This window comes from Bombina bombina, chromosome 3, assembly GCF_027579735.1.
Source record: "Bombina bombina isolate aBomBom1 chromosome 3, aBomBom1.pri, whole genome shotgun sequence".
In the NCBI taxonomy this organism is placed as follows: Eukaryota; Metazoa; Chordata; class Amphibia; order Anura; family Bombinatoridae; genus Bombina; species Bombina bombina.
This window is the reverse complement of record NC_069501.1, coordinates 373,971,073-373,990,478: the sequence shown is the minus strand read 5'-3', so window position 1 is coordinate 373,990,478 and position 19,406 is coordinate 373,971,073. Positions and strand designations below refer to the sequence as shown.

At 38.8% G+C, this 19,406-nt stretch overlaps 1 protein-coding gene across 1 annotated transcript in view; it reads right to left on the bottom strand.

The window, feature by feature from the left end:
• SIRT2 (sirtuin 2) overlaps positions 1 to 19,406 on the bottom strand; it is a 105,465-nt gene that overhangs the window by 65,358 nt on the left and 20,701 nt on the right. The window contains exons 6-8 of the mRNA XM_053706513.1: positions 6,864 to 6,970; positions 1,200 to 1,256; positions 396 to 464 (exon numbers count right to left, since the gene is read on the bottom strand). Coding sequence (XP_053562488.1) covers positions 396 to 464; positions 1,200 to 1,256; positions 6,864 to 6,970 — 233 coding nt within the window. The remainder of the gene's footprint in view (positions 1 to 395; positions 465 to 1,199; positions 1,257 to 6,863; positions 6,971 to 19,406) is intronic.

Genomic DNA, 19,406 nt, shown 5'->3' with positions numbered 1-19,406 from the left:
TAAATAAAGAAGGACTATAAGACGGAAAGATAGAAGACTGGGAGTTGGGAAAACATCCACATCTATAGTTGCCAAGGAAAAGAGGTGATATGATTGAAAACCTGAAATTCATGGATTCAATAAAGCTAAGGATTAAACATTTTCACATGACGTTGGGTTGTAGTGTAATATACAATAGCACTTCTGTACAGATAGGGTGGTTAAACAAGAATAGCACTGCCAAAGGAAAACATGGTAACAAAATTCAAGAACGCCTGGGATATACATAAGGCTACTCAGATAATTAACTGAGCTTGTATTTCAGAAGAAACTATAGACAGACTTTGGACCTTTTGGATCTTATCTGCTGTCAAAAAAAAAATTTGGTATGAAAGAATGGAAATGTGAGAAAATACCTGAGTATAGCAACGTAGTAAGTGCCCCTTTTCTTTCATTAGCTTTATAAAATAATGACAAATTGTAGGCTAAAAAAAAAAGAAAGAAGAGAGTTATCTTTAGTTTCTTTTAGCTCTAAAATAAGGAAATGGCTAAAAAAAATGTATACATATTACACAATAAATAAATAAAACATGTGACAGATAAGACAAGAAAAAAAAAAAAAAAAAAAAAAAAAGAAGAGGTGGCGGTAAATAATAGAAAGAGTCTTACAAATAGATGGTAGATGGACTGGTGGAGAAAAACATAGCTTTGACAGAGAATAAGAAGAAAAATATCATAACCAGGTGGTTAGAGATAAAGGGACACTAAAGCCAAAATTAAACTTTTATAATTTAGATTGAGCATGTAATTTTTAAAATCTTTTCAGTTTATTTACATTATCAAAATGTCTTCTTATGTTTTTCTAGGCACACTTTCTGAGGCACCCGCTCCTACTGAGTATGTGCAAGAGTACACAGTATACACATATGTGCTTTGCTATTGACTGCTAGCTGTGGAAAATGGAAAACAATCTCTACTACTCATTTGAAATTCAGACTATGTGTTACTGTACTGCATTTGTTATAATTCACCATATTTAATGGTCCTTTAAATGAATAAGGATGCAAAATGTAAGTCTAATATAAGAAAGAGATGTGGAAAAGAAGAAGTGATAAAAAACAGACTTAAAACAAAGCAATGAATGATACAAATACAGGAATTTAGATACTTGCTGCATACTTTTTTATTATTTAAATTATATATAATATTTATAGTGTTACCTTGAATTGCCCAGGATACAATTCTCGAGCCAAGGCAAAAAACGGTTCCGGATTTTGCTAAGACGAGACAAAAAAAAACCCCATCTACATTATACTTGACAATAGATTTGTCTTTACATTTGAACATTACTTTTACCTCTATAATAAATAAGCAATAACATCATTTTCTGTATACATCATTAGAATGCTCCAACATTAGGTACACCCAGGTGACACCAGTGACATTCCTGCACAAGCAACTTTGCTCCAGCCATATAGTGGCCCCTGCAAGCTCATAGCATCAATATTTTTCCAATTGCAATTGCCAATGAGAACCACTTAATGTGAAAGCCTTTCAAGCGGGAAAATCGTAGTTTACATCAATTTTATTACACATTCATTTTACACATTCAATTTCATTCATCTATATGAGAGATTAAAGCCAAAATATAATTCCATCTGTGAATTAAATAATTTAATCCTATGTTAAATGAGTATATATTAAATGTGGTAATGAATTATAGATTTAAGCTAGATATGCAGATAGTTGTTTCATGTAAATATTTCCAATATGTGATAAAACTTTGTTTATATAGGCCTAGATTTAGAGTTTGGCAATAGCCGTCAAAACCAGCGTTAGAGGCTCCTAACGCTGGTTTTAGGCTACCGCCGGTATTTGGAGTCAGTCAGGAAAGGGTCTAACGCTCACTTTTCAGCCGCGACTTTTCCATACCACAGATCCCCTTACGTCATTTGCGTATCCTATCTTTTCAATGGGATCTTCCTAACTCCGGTATTTAGAGTTGTGTCTGAAGTGAGCATTAGAATTCTAACGACAAAACTCCAGCCGCAGAAAAAAGTCAGTAGTTAAGAGCTTTCTGGGCTAACGCCGGTTCATAAAGCTCTTAACTACTGTGCTCTAAAGTACACTAACACCCATAAACTACCTATGTACCCCTAAACCGAGGTCCCCCCACATCGCCGCCAATCTAATAAAAATTTTTAACCCCTAATCTGCCGACCGCCACCTACGTTATCCTTATGTACCCCTAATCTGCTGCCCCTAACACCGCCGACCCCTATATTATATTTATTAACCTCTAATCTGCCCCCCACAACGTCGCCGCCAGCTACCTACAATAATTAACCCCTAATCTGCCGACCGCAAAGCGCCGCCACCTACGTTATCCTTATGTACCCCTAATCTGCTGCCCCTAACACCGCCGACCCCTATATTATATTTATTAACCCCTAATCTGCCCCCCACAACGTCGCCGCCACCTGCCTACACTTATTAACCCCTAATCTGCCGACCGGAGCTCACCGCTATTCTAATAAATTTTTTAACCCCTAAAGCTAATTCTAACCCTAACACCCCCCTAAACTAAATATAATTTTATTCTAACGAAATAAATTAACTCTTATTAAATAACTTATTCCTATTTAAAGCTAAATACTTACCTGTAAAATAAACCCTAATATAGCTACAATATAAATTATAATTACATTGTAGCTATTTTAGGATTAATATTTATTTTACAGGCAACTTTGTAATTATTTTAACCAGGTACAATAGCTATTAAATAGTTAAGAACTATTTAATAGTTACCTAGTTAAAATAATTACAAAATTACCTGTAAAATAAATCCTAACCTAAGTTACAATTAAACCTAACACTACACTATCAATAAATTAATTAAATACAATATCTACAAATAAATACAATTAAATAAACTAACTAAAGTACAAAAAATAAAAAAATATTTAAAAACATTAGAAAAAATTACAACAATTTTAAACTAATTACACCTACTCTAAGCCCCCTAATAAAATAACAAAGACCCCCAAAATAAAAAAATGCCCTACCCTATTCTAAATTACTAAAGTTCAAAGCTCTTTTACCTTACCAGCCCTGAATAGGGCCCTTTGCGGGGCATGCCCCAAAGAATTCAGCTCTTTTGCCTGTAAAAAAAACACATACAATACCCCCCCCCCCAACATTACAACCCACCACCCACATACCCCTAATCTAACCCAAACCCCCCTTAAATAAACCTAACACTAAGCCCCTGAAGATCTTCCTACCTTGTCTTCACCATGCCAGGTTCACCGATCGGTCCAGAGTCTTGATCCAAGCCCAAGCGGGGGGCTGAAGAGTGATGTCCATCCTCGGGCTGAAGTCTGGATCCAAGCGGCGGCTGAAGAAATCCATCATCGGGCTGAAGTCGGAAGTCCATCATCGGGATGAAGTCTTCAATCAAGCCGCATCTTCAATCTTCTTTCTTCTGGAGCGGAGCGGAGCCATCTTCTTCCAAGCCGACGCAGAACATCCTCTTCAACCGACGACTAGACGACGAATGACGGTTCCTTTAAGGGACGTCATCCAAGATGGCGTCCCTCGAATTCCGATTGGCTGATAGGATTCTATCAGCCAATCGGAATTAAGGTAGGAATATTCTGATTGGCTGATGGAATCAGCCAATCAGAATCAAGTTCAATCCGATTGGCTGATCCAATCAGCCAATCAGATTGAGCCTGCATTCTACTGGCTGTTCCGATCAGCCAATAGAATGCGAGCTCAATCTGATTGGCTGATCGGATCAGCCAATCGGATTGAACTTGATTCCGATTGGCTGATTCCATCAGCCAATCAGAATATTCCTACCTTAATTCCGATTGGCTGATAGAATCCTATCAGCCAATTGGAATTCGAGGGACGCCATCTTGGATGACGTCCCTTAAAGGAACCGTCATTCGTCGTCTAGTCGTCGGTTGAAGAGGATGTTCTGCGTCGGCTTGGAAGATGGCTCCGCTCCGCTCCAGAAGAAAGAAGATTGAAGATGCGGCTTGATAGAAGACTTCATCCCGATGATGGACTTCCGACTTCAGCCCGATGATGGATTTCTTCAGCCGCCGCTTGGATCCAGACTTCAGCCCGAGGATGGACATCACTCTTCAGCCCCCCGCTTGGGCTTGGATCAAGACTCTGGACCGATCGGTGAACCTGGCATGGTGAAGACAAGGTAGGAAGATCTTCAGGGGCTTAGTGTTAGGTTTATTTAAGGGGGGTTTGGGTTAGATTAGGGGTATGTGGGTGGTGGGTTGTAATGTTGGGGGGGGTATTGTATGTGTTTTTTTTACAGGCAAAAGAGCTGAATTCTTTGGGGCATGCCCCGCAAAGGGCCCTGTTCAGGGCTGGTAAGGTAAAAGAGCTTTGAACTTTAGTAATTAAGAATAGGGTAGGGCATTTTTTTATTTTGGGGGTCTTTGTTATTTTATTAGGGGGCTTAGAGTAGGTGTAATTAGTTTAAAATTGTTGTAATTTTTTCTAATGTTTGTAAATATTTTTTTATTTTTTGTAACAGTTCTTTTTTATTTTTTGAACTTTAGTTAGTTTATTTAATTGTATTTATTTGTAGGAATTGTATTTAATTTATTTATTGATAGTGTAGTGTTAGGTTTAATTGTAGATAATTGTAGGTATTTTATTTAATTAATTTAATGATAGTGTAGTGTTAGGTTTAATTGTAACTTAGGTTAGGATTTATTTTACAGGTAATTTTGTTATTATTTTAACTAGGTAACTATTAAATAGTTCTTAACTATTTAATAGCTCTTGTACCTGGTTAAAATAATTACAAAGTTGCCTGTAAAATAAATATTAATCCTAAAATAGCTACAATGTAATTATTCGTTATATTGTAGCTATATTAGGGTTTATTTTACAGGTAAGTATTTAGCTTTAAATAGGAATAAGTTATTTAATAAGAGTTAATGTATTTCGTTAGATTTAAATTATATTTAATTTAGGGGGGTGTTAGTATTAGGGTTAGACTTAGCTTTAGGGGTTAATACATTTATTAGAATAGCGGTGAGCTCAAGTCGGCAGATTAGGGGTTAATGTTTGAAGTTAGGTGTCGGCGATGTTAGGGAGGGCAGATTAGGGGTTAATACTATTTATTATAGGGTTAGTGAGGCGGATTAGGGGCTAATAACTTTATTATAATAGCGGTGCGGTCCGCTCGGCAGATTAGGGGTTAATAAGTGTAGGTAGGTAGCGGCGACGTTGTTGGGGGCAGATTAGGGGTTAATAAATATAATATAGGGGTCAGCGGTGTTAGGGGCAGCAGATTAGGGGTACATAGGGATAATGTAAGTAGCGGCGGTTTACGGAGCGGCAGATTAGGGGTTAATAATAATATGCAGGGGTCAGCGATAGCGGGGCGGCAGATTAGGGGTTAATAAGTGTAAGGTTAGGGGTGTTTAGACTCGGGGTACATGTTAGGGTGTTAGGTGCAGACTTAGGAGGTGTTTCCCCATAGGAAACAATGGGGCTGCGTTAGGAGCTGAACGCGGCTTTTTTGCAGGTGTTAGGTTTTTTTTTCAGCTCAAACAGCCCCATTGTTTTCTATGGGGGAATCGTGCACGAGCACGTTTTTGAGGCTGGCCGCGTCCGTAAGCAACTCTGGTATCGAGAGTTGCAGTGGCGTTAAATATGCCTGTACGCTCCCCTTTTGGAGCCTAACGCAGCCATTCTGTGAACTCTCAATACCAGAGTTATTTTAAAGGTGCGGCCAGAAAAAAGCCAGCGTTAGCTACGCGGGTCGTTACCGACAAAACTCTAAATCTAGGCCATAGAGTATAGCAAAGTAGTTCATTTAGATTAAGATAGTTATTATAATTTATTACTTTATTCTCAATGCATGTAGATTAAGGATTACTATAATTTATTACTCTATCCCCAATGCAGTATGTATATGTGGTGTGTCTGACGTATGCGCGCATTGAACAATGAGGACAATGCCCGGTCTGACTTTAAAAAGGCTACCACAGAGGCTAAGTGTACTCCTTGACAAAGGGCGGAGTCCTGAAACGCTCGTCGGAGTGTTTGAATTGATGCGCCTACAAGTATGCATCAGATTGAGGATTCAGACGAGGCAGTTCTATGAACATTGCAGGTGATCGTGAGTAAACACCTGACCTCAGTCAGATATAGGTGAGATATGGGTATATCTCAAGAAATTGTGTATATTTTATAAGAACCAAGCAGTGTGTCATTATATTGGTGCCTATACATAGTGGACACTTTAAATATATTACATAGAGAGTGTTACGAAAGGCCTGAACAGACTTTATGGAATTAGGATGTATGAGGGATAATGGATCATGGATGTACGCTCTCAAACCAGTATCGTAACTGAAGTCATTTGCCTTTTACTCAGACGTATGGATGTACTAACCTGTTATACATATTGAAAGTTCTACTTAAGGACTATTATACAAACGCTGAACTGCTTAAGGATACAAAGTATATACATATATACTAAGGAGGACATTTTCTTGATTTTAAATACAGGACTTTTCATCACACATTCAGTTACTTTTGCCGTGACGTTGGTAGCATCCTTTATTCCCAAGGGACGCCTAGGGTTTGTGTGTTTCTTTTGCTTCTGTATGTTTGCTGTGCCTGTTCTGAATGTATAGAAAGTTTATTGGGCTTGCGATGAATGCTCTTTTGAATTTGTCTACATCGGAACATTGTTCCGATGTAGACAAATTGACCCTGTCATCAAAGGGTTAAATTGCGTATTTAACATAATATTTTCATGCACAATGCATTTGTATAAATAATGCTCTTACCTATACAAGATAGACTTTTTGAGTTATGTCCTTTTGAATTTTTACCTTAAAGAATCCAATTTCAAAAATGGCCTCAGGGTATGGCAGGTTGTACTTCGCCAAGTTAGAGTATAGACCGCTGCCAGGCGAGCGGAAGTCAGGAATTCCTGCAGCTGAGTAGAAATGACATGGAGAGATTAGAGGAAAACTAGAAGTACAATTATAGGAAAAGTAAAATATATTGTTGGGTCAATTTATGCCAAGAAGTTGCAGAATACTTTAAAATGTGATACTTACTCATTTTAATTTAAAATGACCATAAAATACAGTAGAATTGCATAATCAACAAATACATAATAAAAAGACAAATGTAAACGCACTTTGGGCTAGATTACGAGTGATGTGCTAACTGCAGCGCGCAAGCAATAAGAGGTATTTTTTGTCTTTGTACGCAACAAAAATAGCATGCGTATTACAAGTTGAAAGTAAACGTGTTCCCTTTTAACATGTGTTGGGTTAGCGCAACTTCAGAGCTCTTCTTAACTTTTAGGCGAGACAAGAAAGTTGCACAAAAACCTTCAAAATGCATTTAACAGTACACTCATAACACTGATAAAAGTTATTAATGAAAACATTGCATTAAAAAGTTATAAGGGCTCAAAGATATGAGGTCTTAGGGAAAAAAAGGCTGCAAAGGGCTTTAACATAGACATACATACATATCTAATATATGTGTGTGTGTGTACATGTTTATATATATATATATATATATATATATATATATATATATATATATATATATATATATATATATATATATATATATATAGCAAAGAACAAAATGAAGCACTCACTGGACTTTTGACATCAAGGTGATAAATTTATTTAGTGACGTTTCGGGACCTCTAGAATCCCTACTTCTGAAGAAGGGACGCAAGAGGTCCAGAAACGTCACTAAATAAATTTATCACCTTGATGTCAAAAGTCCAGTGAGTGCCTCATTTTGTTCTTTGCTGCATACTCCTCAAGAGCACCCTGGCAGCTGCAGGACAGTGGTGAGAGTGCATATACCTTTGAACTTTTGCTTTTTTTATATATATATATATATATATATATATATATATATATATATATATATATATATATATATATATATATATATAGTTAGTATGGATTATTTAGAATATTTTACAGTATATATATAATAATTTTACTGTGATGGACTGACACACACTTTAGTGTTATTCCTGGGAAGTACTTGGTAGATCCTTTGTGATCATTTCTTTAGCCGGTTACATTTGTGTTTTTTAATTAAAAAAAGCATCTGTGATCACAGTGTATATACTGGTATAGGTTGGGTATTGTACTGAGTGCATACTCTAGAGCTGTTGAAGTGTGATGTGAGTAGTATAAGTTTTAATAGAAAAATCCAACAGTTTAACACTATGGATTTGTTCTTTTTTTCTTCTTTGAGGAATCACTCTGTGGACTGTACATGCAGACTATGATCATACCGTATCAAAGAACTTTATTCATCTGATTAGTTCTAATATTGGTCTTGGTTTGTATATTGTGTTTGGTCACATTTTATTATTGTGTTAAGAACGATTTTTATTTGTACACTTTATTATTGCAATTTTTCTTGGGTCCGTTCTTTAAATATTATAATGTGTACTTTTGATTACTGGACACTCTTGAGGACCTTCAACATTCTCAGCATGGAACCACTCACATTAGTTCTGCCCAATACACAGATTTTAAAACATGACCAGAGACTTATATTTTGCATTATCTTTCTTTTACTATTATTTGTAGTTTTTCAATATGCACAATAAATCATAAATAACTCACATTTTAAAAATAGACAGGAGATACAAGAGAAAAAATCAGAAGCCAATGAAAGGGTTACTCTGGTTAAAAAAGCAAAAACCGACCAATCAGCTGAATCAAAATGCCCATAAACTGACCAATGAGCAACCCAACTTCCTATTTCTTTAAATGCTTGCAGGAGATAAGTATCATATATTTAGCGCCCTTATATTTGCTCCTAGATTTATTATTTAACTTTTCAGTGCATTTCCCAAACCTTTTGTTGATTTTCCTTTCTGTATTTTATCATGGCATATATTTCTTTGCTCCAAGTGTATATTTTATTATTTCCGATTTTCGGCAGTTTCTTTCATTCTGCATTTTTGAACCAACCCTCTTTTTTATCCTCTTTCCTTTTGTTAGCTAAATAAATTTAATAAACTGTTTAACGTTTGTTTGATGGTCTCTGGTCTCTTGATGGTCTCTGGCTCCATCTACTGTCAGTTTGTAGGAAAAAAAAAAAATTTAATTAAGCACCAAAAATATTTTTTCAAATAATTTCTTTACATTCAGATTAATTTATATTGGTGTCTCCATTATATTGCATTAACTTTAGTTATTTTTACTAATTTTACTCATTTTAATTTATTAAAATGTTATTGTATTTCTCATATAAAAAAAAATACATTGTCAATTAATAATTTTCAATCCAGTGAGAAAAAGCCTGTGTAACGTAAGCAACCCGTTTCAAGCGCTATAAAAACTAGTAAAAAAAAAATAGTGCACCAGCTTGCATCTAATACTTCTATTCCTTGCAGGAAAGGAAGCAAAACACCTGCTAAATCCTCTACTCCAGAGAGGTTACTGATGGGAGATAAAAAAAAGTAAAAGAAAAAACTTCTGAACATTCATCAGCTTCTGATTCAGATGCTTTTACAGAACTAAATGATTATATTTCTGATGAATATGTTTCTTACTATTCATCTGATGATTCCAATGCTTCCCCTAGACCAAAAAAAAAAAAAAAAAAGGGAGTGGGAGTGTGCTTCCAAAGGCTCCAATGGGAGACTTGTTTTGATGCTGTCAGAAACGGTATCACATCCTAAGCTCAGTGAAGGGGGTAAGTAGCGAATGGAGCATTTGTAAATATATATGTATATGCTGGTATGCATATATATTTATGTGTTTATATGTGTATATACACATATTAACACATTAATATATATGTATATAGTCATATACATATATATTTACTGGGAACACACAGGTCCCATAGACCGCAATGTAAAGGCACTTTTCAGTGCCAGTTTTTTCTAACACCCCACTCCCACCAACTTTAGACCCCAAAAACTCCCTAGTGCAGTTGTTTTTTTTTTTATTATAAACTATAAATGCTTTTGGGACACTTTCAGAAAATTAACCAGAGATCGGTTAATGGCTGCTAACTTATCGCGCGCCCGCAAAACGGGTGATAATTTAGCACTTCACTTGCAATCTAACCCAATGTTGGTTGTACACCAGAAGTGGACCCAAAAAAACATAATTTATGCTTACCTGATAAATTCCTTTCTCCTGTAGTGTGATCAGTCCACGGGTCATCATTACTTCTGGGATATTAACTCCTCCCCAACAGGAAGTGCAAGAGGATCACCCAGCAGAGCTGCTATATAGCTCCTCCCCTCTACGTCACACCCAGTCATTCGACCAAGAACCAACGAGAAAGGAGAAGCTAAAGGGTGCAGTGGTGACTGGAGTATAATTTAAAAATTTAGACCTGCCATAAAAAACAGGGCGGGCCGTGGACTGATCACACTACAGGAGAAAGGAATTTATCAGGTAAGCATAAATTATGTTTTCTCCTGTTAAGTGTGATCAGTCCACGGGTCATCATTACTTCTGGGATACCAATACCAAAGCAAAAGTACACGGATGATGGGAGGGACAGGCAGGATCTTTATACAGAAGGAACCACTGTCTGAAGAACCTTTCTCCCAAAAATAGCCTCCGAAGAAGCAAAAGTGTCAAATTTGTAAAATTTGGAAAAAGTATGAAGCGAAGACCAAGTTGCAGCCTTGCAAATCTGTTCAACAGAGGCCTCGTTCTTAAAGGCCCAAGTGGAAGCCACAGCTCTAGTGGAATGAGCTGTAATTCTTTCAGGAGGCTGCTGTCCAGCAGTCTCATAGGCTAAACGTATTATGCTACGAAGCCAAAAGGAGAGAGAGGTAGCAGAAGCTTTTTGACCTCTCCTCTGACCAGAATAAACGACAAACAGGGAAGACGTTTGTCGAAAGTCTTTAGTTGCCTGTAAATAGAATTTTAGGGCACGAACAACATCCAGATTGTGCAGAAGACGTTCCTTCTTTGAAGAAGGATTTGGACACAAGGATGGAACAACAATCTCTTGATTGATATTCCTGTTAGTGACTACCTTAGGTAAGAACCCAGGTTTAGTACGCAGAACTACCTTATCCGAGTGAAAAATCAGATAAGGAGAATCACAATGTAAGGCTGATAACTCAGAGACTCTACGAGCCGAGGAAATAGCCATTAAGAACAGAACTTTCCAAGATAACAATTTTATATCAATGGAATGAAGGGGTTCAAACGGAACACCCTGTAAAACGTTAAGAACTAGGTTTAAACTCCATGGCGGAGCAACCGTTTTAAACACAGGCTTAATCCTGGCCAAAGCCTGACAAAAAGCCTGAACGTCTGGAACCTCTGACAGACGTTTGTGTAACAGAATGGACAGAGCTGAGATCTGTCCCTTTAAGGAACTAGCGGATAAACCCTTTTCTAAGCCTTCTTGTAGAAAAGACAATATCCTAGGAATCCTAACCTTACTCCAAGAGTAACCTTTGGATTCGCACCAATATAGGTATTTACGCCATATTTTATGGTAAATCTTTCTGGTAACAGGCTTCCTAGCCTGTACTAAGGTATCAATTACTGACTCAGAAAATCCACGTTTTGATAAAATCAAGCGTTCAATTTCCAGGCAGTCAGCTTCAGAGAAATTAGATTTTGATGTTTGAAGGGACCCTGAACCAGAAGGTCCTGTCTCAGAGGCAGAGACCAAGGTGGACAGGAGGACATGTCCACTAGATCTGCATACCAGGTCCTGCGTGGCCACGCAGGCTCTATTAGAATCACAGATGCTTTCTCCTGTTTGATCCTGGCAATCAATCGAGGAAGCATCGGGAAGGGTGGGAACACATAAGCCTTCCCGAAGGTCCAAGGTGCCGTTAAAGCATCCACCAGGGCCGCTCCCGGATCCCTGGATCTGGACCCGTAACAAGGAAGCTTGGCGTTCTGTCGAGACGCCATGAGATCTATTTCTGGTTTGCCCCAACGTCGAAGTATTTGGGCAAAGACTTCCGGATGAAGTTCCCACTCCCCCGGATGAAAAGTCTGGCGACTTAGGAAATCCGCCTCCCAGTTCTCCACTCCCGGAATGTGGATTGCTGATAGGTGGCAAGAGTGAGACTCTGCCCAGCGAATTATCTTTGATACTTCCATCATCGCTAGGGAGCTTCTTGTCCCTCCTTGATGGTTGATGTAAGCTACAGTCGTGATGTTGTCCGACTGAAACCTGATGAACCCCCGAGTTGTTAACTGGGGCCAAGCCAGAAGGGCATTGAGAACTGCTCTCAATTCCAGAATGTTTATTGGCAGGAGACTCTCCTCCTGAGACCATGATCCCTGAGCCTTCAGAGAATTCCAGACAGCGCCCCAACCTAGTAGGCTGGCGTCTGTTGTTACAATTGTCCAATCTGGTCTGCTGAATGGCATCGCCTTGGACAGATGCGGCCGAGAAAGCCACCATAGAAGAGAATTTCTGGTTTCTTGATCCAGATTCAGAGTAGGGGACAAATCTGAGTAATCCCCATTCCACTGACTTAGCATGCACAATTGCAGCGGTCTGAGATGTAGGCGTGCAAAGGGTACTATGTCCATTGCCGCTACCATTAAGCCGATCACCTCCATGCATTGGGCCACTGACGGGTGTTGAATGGAATGAAGGACACGGCAAGCATTTTGAAGCTTTGTTAACCTGTCTTCTGTCAGGTAGATCTTCATTTCTACAGAATCTATAAGAGTCCCCAAGAAAGGAACTCTTGTGAGTGGAAAGAGAGAACTCTTCTTTTCGTTCACCTTCCATCCATGCGACCTTAGAAATGCCAGTACTAACTCTGTATGAGACTTGGCAGTTTGAAAGCTTGAAGCTTGTATCAGAATGTCGTCTAGGTACGGAGCTACCGAAATTCCTTGCGGTCTTAGTACCGCCAGAAGAGCACCCAGAACCTTTGTGAAGATTCTTGGAGCCGTAGCCAATCCGAATGGAAGAGCTACAAACTGGTAATGCCTGTCTAGGAAGGCAAACCTTAGATACCGGTAATGATCCTTGTGAATCGGTATGTGAAGGTAAGCATCCTTTAAATCCACTGTGGTCATGTACTGACCCTTTTGGATCATGGGTAGGATTGTCCGAATAGTTTCCATTTTGAACGATGGAACTCTTAGGAATTTGTTTAGGATCTTTAAATCCAAGATTGGTCTGAAGGTTCCCTCTTTCTTGGGAACCACAAACAGATTTGAGTAAAACCCCTGTCCGTGTTCCGACCGCGGAACCGGATGGATCACTCCCATTAGCAAAAGATCTTGTACACAGCGTAGAAACGCTTCTTTCTTTATTTGGTTTGTTGACAACCTTGACAGATGAAATCCCCCTTTTGGGGGAGAGGATTTGAAGTCCAGAAGATATCCCTGAGATATGATCTCTAACGCCCAGGGATCCTGGACATCTCTTGCCCAAGCCTGGGCGAAGAGAGAAAGTCTGCCCCCCACTAGATCCGTTCCCGGATCGGGGGCCCTCAATTCATGCTGTCTTAGGGGCAGCAGCAGGTTTTCTGGCCTGCTTGCCCTTGTTCCAGGACTGGTTAGGTCTCCAGCCTTGTCTGTAGCGAGCAACAGCTCCTTCCTGTTTTGGTGCAGAGGAAATTGATGCTGCTCCTGCCTTGAAATTACGAAAGGGACGAAAATTAGACTGTCTAGCCCTAGGTTTGGCTCTGTCTTGAGGCAGGGCATGGCCTTTACCTCCTGTAATGTCAGCGATAATTTCTTTCAAACCGGGCCCGAATAAGGTCTGCCCTTTGAAAGGTATGTTAAGTAATTTAGATTTAGAAGTAACATCAGCTGACCAGGATTTTAGCCACAGTGCTCTGCGTGCCTGAATGGCGAATCCGGAATTCTTAGCCGTAAGTTTAGTTAAATGTACTACGGCATCTGAAACAAATGAATTAGCTAGCTTAAGTGTTTTAAGCTTGTTTGAAATCTCATCTATAGTTATTGAGTCAAGAGTCTCTTCCAGGGACTCGGACCAAAAAGCGGCCGCGGCCGTGACAGACGCAATACATGCAAGGGGTTGCAATATAAAACCTTGTTGAACAAACATTTTCTTAAGGTAACCCTCTAATTTTTTATCCATTGGATCTGAAAAGGCACAGCTATCCTCCACCGGGATAGTGGTACGCTTAGCCAGAGTAGAAACCGCTTCCTCCACCTTAGGGATCGTCTGCCATAAGTCCCGTGTGGTGGCGTCTATTGGGAACATTTTTCTAAATACAGGAGGGGGGGAAAAGGGTACACCGGGCCTATCCCACTCCTTAGTAATTATCTCTGTAAGCCTCTTAGGTATAGGAAATACGTCAGTACTCGCGGGTACCGCATAGTATCTATCCAGCCTACATAACTTCTCTGGAATTGCAACGGTGTTACAATCATTCAGAGTCGCTAATACCTCCCCTAGTAGAACGCGGAGGTTCTCAAGCTTAAACTTAAAATTCGAAATGTCTGAATCCACTCTATTGGGATCAGAACCGTCACCAGCAGATTGAAGCTCTCCGTCCTCATGTTCCGCATACTGTGACCCAGTATCTGACATGGCCCTAGCATTATCAGCGCACTCTGTTCTCACCCCAGAGTGGTCACGCTTCCCTCTAAGTTCGGGTAATTTAGACAAAACTTCAGTCATAACATTAGCCATGTCCTGCAATGTGATTTGTAATGGCCGCCCTGAAGTACTCGGCGTTACCATATCACGCACCTCCCGAGCGGGAGATTCAGGTACTGACACGTGAGGCAAGTTAGTCGGCATAACTTTCCCCTCGTTGTTTGGTGAATGATGTTCAATTTGTACAGATTGACTTTTATTTAAAGTAGCATCAATACAATTAGTACATAAATTTCTATTGGGCTCCACTTTGGCTTTAGCACATATAGCACAGAGATATTCCTCTGAGTCAGACATGTTAAACACACTAGCAATTAAACCAGCAGCTTGGAAATACTTTTCAATTTAATTTTCAATAGTATGAAAAAAACGTACTGTGCCTTTAAGAAGCACAGAAGTTATGACAGTTGAGAAACAATAAAACGGATAAACTATAAAATCAAATTCTTTCCGGTAAAAATATAATTTTAGCAAAGGATTGCCCCCATTAGCAATGGATAACTAACCCTTAAATGGCAGAAAAAAAAAAAGTACAGAATATAACGTTTTTTATCACAGTCAAGCACTATCTCACAGGTCTGCTGTGAGTGATTACCTCCCTCAAAATAAGTTTTGAAGACCCTTGAGCTCTGTAGAGACAAACCGGATCATGCAGGGAAGAAAAAACAGACTTGTGACTGAATTCCTGATGCGTAGTAAAAGCGCCAATTTAAGCCCCTCCCCCTCACACACAACAGTGAGGGAGATCAGTAAACTGTCAAAAATTAAATAAAATGCCCGCCAAGTGGATAATTAGTGCCCAACACAATTTTTAACCCAGTACCTCAGAAAATTAAACGATTTAACATGCCAGCAAAACGTTTAACCTCAATAAATAAATTGTCACAGAAACCTACTGCTAGCCGTTCTCACTGCAATATAGGCTAAGGTTTTATTCATACAGTATCATTCCAGTGAAGTGCCATTCCCCAGAATACTGAAGTGAAAATATACATACATGACAGCCTGATACCAGTTGCTACTACTGCATTTAAGGCTGAACTTACTTTATATAGGTATTTGCAGTATTTTCTAGTCAATTCCATTCTTAGAAAATAATAAGCTGCCACATACCTCTTTGCAGGTGAACCTGCCCGCTGTCCCCTGATCTGAAGTATACCTCACCCCTCAGATGGCCGAGAACAGCAACATGATCTTAACTACTCCGGTTAAAATCATACAGAAACTCAGGTAGATTCTTCTTCAAATTCTCCCTGAGAAGGAACAACACACTCCGGTGCTGTTTTAAAATAACAAACTTTTGATTGAAGTTATAAAAACTAAGTAAAATCACCACAGTCCTCTCACACATCCTATCTATTAGTTGGGTGCAAGAGAATGACTGGGTGTGACGTAGAGGGGAGGAGCTATATAGCAGCTCTGCTGGGTGATCCTCTTGCACTTCCTGTTGGGGAGGAGTTAATATCCCAGAAGTAATGATGACCCGTGGACTGATCACACTTAACAGGAGAAATGTAAAATTTATAGGGACTCCTGGTATTAAACTTTAAAAGAGCATAGACAGAGCCTGGAAAATCTGCCAGGATAAGATGTTAGATTCTGTAGGTCCCCTACCTAAGATTTTTGAGCTTTATCAACAGGCTATTTATGAGAATTCTTATAATCGTAAGAGAATGGGTCCAGAGAATGCTTAGTTTCATAGGTAATGCCAATGCAGCCATGTACACAGAAGCTTCTGTAAATGTACACAGACCGTAGGTGCAATATTCTAAGAAGAATTGACCCTAAAGTCACCACTACTGACATACATCCAGATACTAATGGCCTTTTATTTGGAAACGCCGTCATAAAAAAGATCTCAGTAACTCTGTAAATACCTTTTCTAATCTTAATAAACTCAGAACCTCCATGAGAAAGATTTTTCTCCTCCAAATCATTTTTCTGAACAGGCCGGGAAAAGAAGGGGCCGATTTGATGGCCGTGCCTCTTATCTTAACCGGTCTCAATTTGTACAACACCAGAGACAGTTCCAAGATCCTTCTTCCTCCAATTTCTTCCCTTACCGAGGCAGACGTGGAATCCAAGAACAAGACAAAGATCTCATCCTACAGCAGGGAAACCCTCTCTTTCTGGTTTCTTTCCAAGACAAAATTGGTGGCAGACTCACCCTTTTGCACAAAAGTAGAAATTAATAACTACAGACCCCATGGGTTCATCAAACAGTAGCAGGTCTTCAAATAAACTTTGTTTCCATACCAATTCAAAATTCATGCCCTCATCCTATAATGTGTTCAAATGCAGACAAAGATCTGGTTCAAAACAAAATCTCAAATGTAATTCTAAAACAAGCATTAGAACCTTCCTCAAATCCCACATCATGTTTTCAAAGCAATCTTTTTCTTGTCAAAAAGAAAAATGGTCAGTTTTGACCAGTAATACATTTAAAATTTCTAAATGCTTTCGTTGTTTACCGACCCTTCAAGATAGAAATCATTAACCTTCTCAGGGAATGCCTTTTAGACAATGATTTTCTTGTCAGATTAGATCTAACTGATGCCTATTTCAGTGATTTTTTAACCTTTTTTTTGCCGTGGCACACTTTTTTACATTAAAAAATCCTGTGGCACACCACCATCCCAAAATTTTTAAAAAATCATACATTGTAGCCTAATACAGCATATATATATACACATACACACAAATACTGTATGTATTGTGCTGTTATGCCATGCCTCCTATAAACTACCCCTGCACTGGGAGTTAAAAACAAGCAAAGTTTAAAAAATATGTCACACTGTTGTCGGTCTGCCGTGGCACACCTGAGGATCTCTCACGGCACACTAGTGTGCCACGGCACACTGGTTGAAAAACACTGGCCTATTTAACGGTCCCAGGAACACTTTCCTCAGCTCTTTGGATCACCAAATAAATTAAACCAATTATTGCTTGGCTCCGCCTACAGGGAGTTCATCCAATCATATACTTAGATGACATTTTAATTATGAACCAGAAACAACTCAATCTCACTATTCACATTCTGGAAAATCTGGGTTTCTTAATAAACAAACAAAAATCAGTTCTTTGGCTACCTGATCTCGAACCTTTTTAAGTTTCCTGATGAACACAATTAATTAATTAATTCAACGCTCAGCTTACCTTCAGACAAAATAATAAAATAACAAAAAAGAAATTAAAAAAAAACAAAAAACTATCACTCGTTCTGTTTTCCCAATCAGAACTGTAGCCAGAATATTAGGGTTACTTTCATCCTCCATTCAGGCTATATTTCCATCACCCTTACACTACAGAGAACGTTAACGCTTGAAGATGTAACATTTACAGAAAAGTTTTTTATTCCCACCTTATCCCTTTATTGTCGGAAGCCAAAGAAGAACTCTCTCTCATATAGAGGCCTGGACCGGGAGAGCTTTTTTCAGAAAATCTCCAGACTTAATTATCGAATCTGACACCAGTCAATCCGGTTGAAGAGCCTTTTGCGGTCCGTCAATTACCAGCGGGAAATGGTCATTAGATGAAAAAAAAAAAAGATTCCACATAAATTGCTTAGAACTCTTGGTAGGCTCTTTCGCAGTCAAGAGCTTTTGTCAACAATTCCGTTCCAGATACATTCTTCTCAGGATGGACAATATACCAAGTCAAGAGGTTTATCCAACAGTACCAAATAATTCCTCCATCTTTCCCTGGACAAAAATATATTAAAGAAGAATATATTCCTGGTTTATCCAATTTTGCGGGGGATTGGGGTTCTCAATATCTGAGCGATTCCAGTGATTGGAAATTACACACTCAGATTTTTCAATCGCTACAATTTCTCAGAGGTACATTTCCTATGGATCTTTTTGCCTCGAGACTAAACTTTCAAATGCGACCGCATTTCATTTGGCGTCCGGATCCAGAAGACTCTGCGATAGTTGTTTTCCTTCAATCGTGGCCGCATCAGACGCCTCATGCATTCCCTCCTTTCTCCATGATTTCCGAGAACAATTTCATTAGTCCGCTGGGATCTCCTAACGATTCTCATGACTCCCATATAGCCAGCCCAACCTTGGTACCTGTCTCTTCTAGAGTTATATTGTCAACCATCCTATCCTTCTTCCTCATTTTCCTCTTCTGTCAGATACAGAAGATCATCCTCACAATCTAATTATTCACGGAACCCTTTATTTAATAGCTTGGACAATTTTGGGTAAACCGAACCTCTCCAAGGCTTATCTCAACAAGCTTAGATTCTCATGCAATACTCCCTAGCTACTGGAACAAAGAAAATGCTATTTTCCGTATGGTCCAGATGATCTAGCTGGTGCCTGGGAAGAAGTTTCGATCTCTTTTCAACAGATGTAACAAATGTTATTAATTTTCTTAGCTCTTTATTTGAATCAGGTTTAGCATATCGCTCTATCAACGTTTTTCGATCTGCTATTTCTGCCAAACATAACTTTGTTAATAAATTTTCCTATTGGTCAACAACCTTTTGATTTGTAAACTTATGAGATCTATCAAGTTGAAGAGACTTCCCGCTACTAAATAGAACTTGGGACGTAGATCTTAAATTTTCTCTTTTCAAATCTTGGCCTTCTAATAATCTTTTACCTTTAAAACAGTTAATTGCTAGACTTGCCAATATTTTACGCCTAATCTCCTTTGGCAGAGTTTCAGACATTAGAGCTCTTGATTTTAATTCTAATTAAATTTAATTCTCTCATGAAGGTATAACTTTTTCTTTTTTTTTTAGGAGAACCAAACCTTTCTCTACTTCTATACCCATA